The sequence below is a fragment of the Perissodus microlepis genome, chromosome 14 (assembly GCF_051167445.1).
Source record: "Perissodus microlepis isolate ML-2025 ecotype Zambia chromosome 14, ASM5116744v1, whole genome shotgun sequence".
Classification (NCBI taxonomy): Eukaryota; Metazoa; Chordata; class Actinopteri; order Cichliformes; family Cichlidae; genus Perissodus; species Perissodus microlepis.
In genome coordinates, this window is record NC_140474.1 from 24,022,094 (window position 1) to 24,028,129 (window position 6,036).

Sequence of the window (6,036 nt, forward strand, 5' to 3'; positions counted from 1 at the left end):
TAATGCCTCCCCAGACTCAACATATAATTAGCCTCTGCTCTGTAAAGTGCAGCTCATTAACCCTTTAAAGCCTGAAATGTGAAATTATTTTTATTTCACATTTATGATTTCATTGAACCATCTTAAAAATGTGTTTCCATAGACGACTTTTAATTTGCATCGCATTTGTATATCTGGCTTTTTTTTTTAAATTGTATAAAAATGTATTTATACAGTGTTTAAAACACTAAACGTTAAGGAAAGTGAAAAGAAAGACTAATAAAAGTGAAACTTATGGCTCCGTGAATTTGCTGAATGCCAAAGACGACCACAGTTTATTTAAGTGCGAGTCAACTGTGGAACACATTGTTCCACGTCATGGGTGACATCCAGGACGGTTTGCCAGCACATGCTTTCTATCACGCATCGATGCATTTGAACCTCACCTGTTTTTTTAATACAATTTTTAATACAATTCCAAGTCTTTATTTTTAGTCCAACTTCATTTGTTTTCATTTAGTTACATCTGGCTTGCTGATACTGGGTACTGCATTGAGATCTGATGACTGTGGGGGTCCCTTGAGTACAGTAAAGTTATCGCCATGTTCAACTTTAGCGTTTTTGAGAGCAGACCATCTGACACCAACAACCAACAATGTTGTTAAATCCTCCTTCTTTCCCACTCTGATGCTCATCATGACCGTGTCTACATGCCTGATTGCAGTGAGTAGCTGCCATGTGATTGGCTGATTAGATCATCAAGTCATAAGAAGCCATTGGTTTACAAAAAAAAAGAAAAAAAGAAAAAAGGAGGTCGATTAGACTGAAAATCAGACCTGAAGTTTACTCCCATGCGTCTCTCCTAACACCTTTTGTAAAAAGCGACACTTGATAAAGAAGTGGGACGTAATAAGAGCTGCCGCTGTGAAGCAATATGGAATTACAAACATGTGAATGACTATCAAGTGACAGCAAGCTGAAAAATATGTTTCATAAAAGCTAAATCTCACCTTTCAGCACGCAAGACACCGCTGAGGTATGGATGATCCCAGGGCATGAGCTCCTGTCAGAAAACACAGAACTCATCGTACCTCTAAATCAGAATCAACTTACAGGAGTTAAAATATAATATTGTGTAATCAGTATTAATTGCTTTAAGGCATAACAGCATAGAGACAAATGTGTAATAGTGAGTGTAATGTTGTGTAGTTGGCAAAAATATTCTTGCACATTAAAAAAATAAAAATCACCCACAGAATGTCGAGGGCTGAGTTTCTTCTTCATGTCTCTCATCATCTTAAAGTCTTTTGCTGTTCTGAAAGAGAAGCACCAAACAAGTTATTAGCGTGATGACTCGAGGCGTTCATTCCTGCTTTTTACCCACCTATCTCTACTCAGGGTCAACAGGGGCCAGAGCCAATCCCAGCATGCATTTGGCTGAAGGCAGGGAAACACCCTGGACAGGCTGCCAGGCTAACAGGCTCATATTCATACCTGTGGGTAATTTAGAGTCTCCCAGTCCACCTGAATTGCATATTTTTGGACTGTTTGAAGAAATCTAAGCACACAGAGAATACATCCCACACAAAAAGAGGAACACAAAGGCTTTCTAAAAATGCATCATTGTGCAAATGATCAAACTCATATTCGCATGTATGACAAAACAAATTAAAGGGTCACTCGTTTCAGTAATTGTGGATCTTTGGGAAACATCTTAAATAGCCTAATAACTCATGGTTAACCTCGAGGGGAAGCACCCATTTAATGAAGCCTTTACACCAAAGGCAACAAAAACATAAATCAGCTCGTGCTGATGATTCAACCTGTCAAACTGAAATAGCTGATCAGTGGATTTTTATTATGAAAAACATGGAAAACTGTACCTGTCTGACAGCTTGTCTGTTAACAGCTGAAGAAAGCTCATCACTGTCTCTGCAAAGAGGGATAAGAACAAAAATGCAGCATGTAAACCTCCCGAGAGTAGTTCTCAAAGGCACAAAATATTGACAGTGCTGAATAATGAAAATGTCCCGACTGTGAGAAAAACCCCAGAGAGGTGTAGTAACCTGGGGTTTTGGCCATTGTCCCCTTTAGGGCTCTGTGTCCGAAGGACTCGTAGCCCACCAGCGTGGCCAGTTTGTATCTGCATTTCAGCAGCTCTTCCAAACACCCCATCAGCTCTGCGTTGGGATAGAGATAAATCCTGTAGGCGATTTCTCGCACCTACACAAGTGGAAGAGGAAGAAGGAAAATTCATGACAAAATCTAGTATTGTTAAAATAGCATAACAACTAGGCTGCTGATCTTTGCAGGGTCAGAGGTAGACGGCTAGATAAAACACTAACTCTGTTTTCAAACAGAAAATGTTAAAATGTATTTATTTTTTTCTTTCCTTTGTTCTCTTTCATCTCAAGCTTAAAGAAAATAGTTTAGCATGCTTAAATTCTACAATGGTACAACACAACTGTCAGAAAGTCATTTTAAGATTACTCAAAGTTTGCAGATCTAATTTTTTAAAACTATTTCATACTGCTATCCAGTATACAATTAGATTAAATATGATAAAAACAAACAAACAAAAAAGCAACAACAGCTGCTTGACTAAAAATTTGAGCTCTAACAGGTTTAGTGTTTCTCATAACCAGCACCCAAATCATATGTTGTGCGCTGAGACGTGGCAGAGGCGCCACCTTCTGGGCAGAAGAGAGAAACGTTTGCTGAGCCACAGTAAATGCATACCAAGTCATTGGGGGAATCTGCATGCAGTCCCCCGATTTGAATGAAGCTTCCTTCTGTTGCAAAGTGCAGATGTAGGTGCTCGGGAATCGCAGACCTGGCGATCCTGTTCAGCATGTGGGAGCCGACCAGGAACTCGTTGTTTAGATCCAGCAACTTCACGTGAAGAGCAACCGCCTCTTTCCTCTGCAGGGTGAAAAAGCACAGAGCACAATCACCGTTATGTTGCCTTCACGTATTGTGTCCTACATCGCGTGTTTAACTCCATTAATAAAAACGCACCAGTGTGTCATCTAGATGAATTCCACTGATTTCAAAGTCAAACATGAACAGGTCTGCCACTCGCCTGCAGAGGCAAACATGAACAAAAGCCACAACAGGCCAAAATAAACAATCAGATAATCTCATAATGAGATGAAGGATAAATCAGGTCAGATACAAAACCAGGTAAGATTACCTTGTATCGGGATCCAGCTGAGCCACGCTGTCCGGGTTGTCCAGCAAATTCTTCAGGCTCTTGCATAACTCAACATTAGTGTTCAGTCTGAAACATAAAAACCATCAACATCTGTCACAGGGACAAACTGAAGCACAAATGACCCGTATCGTACCGTTGGAGACAGCGTATAAAAACATGTTCTTGGTGTTGTGCAGCTATGAACGACATAGGTCGCTTCTTACTTCTCCACGACTGTGCCGATCTCGATGCAGGTCTTCTCAGCAGCCTCGCGGAAAGCTGGATCGGGGTGAGCTACTTTTATAAAGTCTGCCTGTTCACAGGGAAAATGATTATTGTTGACAAGATTGTCAAGAAAACAAGCAATCTCTGCTCATACTGAATTTTAGGAGGTTGAGGTTAAAACAATGGTCTTTTTTTGGACTTTGTGGGGGAGAAATGTTTTGTCACTCATTCAAGTGACTTCTTTAGTCTTCACATATAAGGTCCACAGCCAGAAACATAGATACACTGTGGGTTCCCCACTTTCACCCACCGTGGCTAATCTGTATATAGAGGAAATGGAAAACAGGGCTCTCTTATCCTACCCTGGAATGCCACAGAGTCAGGTACAGGTATGTGGATGACACCTCGGTGAAAATCAAATCTCAGGACATAACACAATTCACTGATCACATTAACACGGTGGACCAACACATCAAATTCAACAAGAAGGATATGAAAAAGATTTCCATCAGTAATGAGGAACATTTAAAAGTTGATGTGTTGATCGTAAACCAACACATATGGATCAGTATTTAAGGTTTGACTGGAGCACAAACAGAGCGAACACCATCCCCACAGACACAGCAGCCAGGGACACAACTGCTGCTTAAGCAAAAACCACTTCTGATCCCTTGTGTCAAGAGTACTGGAACAGCTGAGAGGCGCCGTCTCAAAATATCACGACTCTTTGGCTTTCAAAACACACAAAAAAGCTATGCCTAAGATTGGTCCACCCCAAGGATCAGGTCCCCTGGCACAAACAGAGCAACACAGTGTACGCTTGCCGTGACTTTGGGGAAACCAAACAACCTCTGGCTAAGCGTCAGACTAGGACTCCGCAGTCTATTTACACATACAGGCCAGTGGCCACTCTTTCAATGATGAGGATGTACACATTTACATGAAAAGAAAAAGACCAAGGGTACATCTTTTCACCATCCTACAATGCTGTGATTGCAGCCATTCCCCAAACTCTCTATGAATGGTACTCATCATGCTCATGTAAATACAAACATGAAAGCGACCTCACAGTCCATTGTTAGTCAGTAGGGCTGGTCTTGGCTATGTGGGGAATAATATGACCTTATTTACACTTTTGCTACAAAGGTTTAGCACACTTTTGTGTGTTGAACTCACCAGATCGGCCACTTTACACAGTTCATCTGAGAGCTGGTCAAAGCACTGGACTGTCTGAACTCCTGGAGAAGAAGAACGGGCTTTCTCCACCAGACGCTCCGTGTTCTTCAGAGCTGTCTCTGTGGCCACCTGAAAGCCTGCAGGACAGCTCAGCTCTGGCACTCCAAACAAACCCTGCAACCACACATAAACGCACAGTTATCACCACCAACTAAAGCAAGACTTACCTACATAGTGTAAATGTTATTCTGCCAGTTTTGTAAGGTTTTTTTTTTTATTATGATCATTTTTAAAGTACAAACCACATTTTTCTGAAACAGGTCCAGTTTCCTGTGAGGTCTGGCATTGAAAGCAGCTCCAACGGGAGACCATGTAGTGAGATTTCTCCGTACATACGTCAACAGGCTCCTGTGCTTTACCAGGTAAAGCATCCTCCTGCACGCTGACATGTTGTACAAACCTGTCTTGTGTCTGTTGATTCTGAGGCTAAGAGTGCTGACAGTGATTGGCAGAGGACATACTCGATTTTAGTTTGTACGTGAGCCTAGCTGCAAAAGCCGGAAATGTAAACAGAGCTAGGTCAGTTTATTTTAGACCTTTCTTTTTCAGGATAATTAAAACGGACTTTCTTTGACGTATAAAGCTTACCTGTTCCATTGAAGTGCTCACATGTTAGCTCACTGGATAATGAAAGCGAATCTCCATAACTGTTGCTACTTGTATTTTCGCTAAAAAAACAAAACAAAAAAACATCGGGCTTCCGGTACCATTATTAAAAAAAATAATAAAAACGACACACTATTTGTTTTTATAAGTTCAAATTAACTGCATTTAACAAAATAGCGTTATCTAAAATTTCGTTATCTGAAATTTCATTTCATTTTTGGCGAAAGTGCGGTGAGCTACCGAAAATTAGTTCGCGATGTCGTCACACTCACGCGACTGCGCAGTACGATTGAGAATTGAGGGGTTTTGAGTCTCTTCAAAATAAAATAAAAACAAAAGCTTACTTGTTTTTTTTATTTATTATTCCATCTTTTTTCACCCACTCACCCATATTCTTATAAACAATACAAATAAGGCAGCACGGTTGCGTGGCGGTTAGGAGGGCATGTCTTGGCTCACAGGTCTAGAGTTTAAATCTTACTCTTTTTTTTAAAGGTTTTCTGTGAATTAACAAAATCTTTTTTTTATATATATATTTACAGGACAGTCCATTCATTGGGCTGCTAGAATTTTTTATTTTATATATTTTTTACACATTTATTTCTTACTATTTAAGTCCAAAGAGTCGTGCTGAGAGATTTTTCATTTACTGAAACAGCATTTATGTACTGTTGAAACTGGACTTTCTTTTATTACAATATCTCAGGGGTTAAATGTGTGGTTAAACTTCTCCACGCTGACAGAAAGTGAAGTTTCATTGGTCCAGTCTATGTGAGGTCACAGTGGCCATCAGTGTA

General features: G+C 40.4%; 1 protein-coding gene across 1 annotated transcript in view; it reads right to left on the minus strand.

Annotated features, from left to right (window-relative positions):
- LOC146373987 (mitochondrial intermediate peptidase-like) overlaps positions 1–5,476 on the minus strand; it is a 28,600-nt gene extending 23,124 nt beyond the window's left edge. The window contains exons 1-11 of the mRNA XM_084950212.1: positions 5,222–5,476; positions 4,876–5,121; positions 4,574–4,747; positions 3,397–3,485; positions 3,173–3,259; positions 2,998–3,061; positions 2,719–2,901; positions 2,046–2,202; positions 1,863–1,911; positions 1,234–1,294; positions 990–1,042 (exon numbers count right to left, since the gene is read on the minus strand). Coding sequence (XP_084806338.1) covers positions 990–1,042; positions 1,234–1,294; positions 1,863–1,911; positions 2,046–2,202; positions 2,719–2,901; positions 2,998–3,061; positions 3,173–3,259; positions 3,397–3,485; positions 4,574–4,747; positions 4,876–5,022 — 1,064 coding nt within the window. The 5' untranslated portion in view covers positions 5,023–5,121; positions 5,222–5,476. The remainder of the gene's footprint in view (positions 1–989; positions 1,043–1,233; positions 1,295–1,862; positions 1,912–2,045; positions 2,203–2,718; positions 2,902–2,997; positions 3,062–3,172; positions 3,260–3,396; positions 3,486–4,573; positions 4,748–4,875; positions 5,122–5,221) is intronic.
- Between the last annotated feature and the right edge of the window lie 560 nt (positions 5,477–6,036).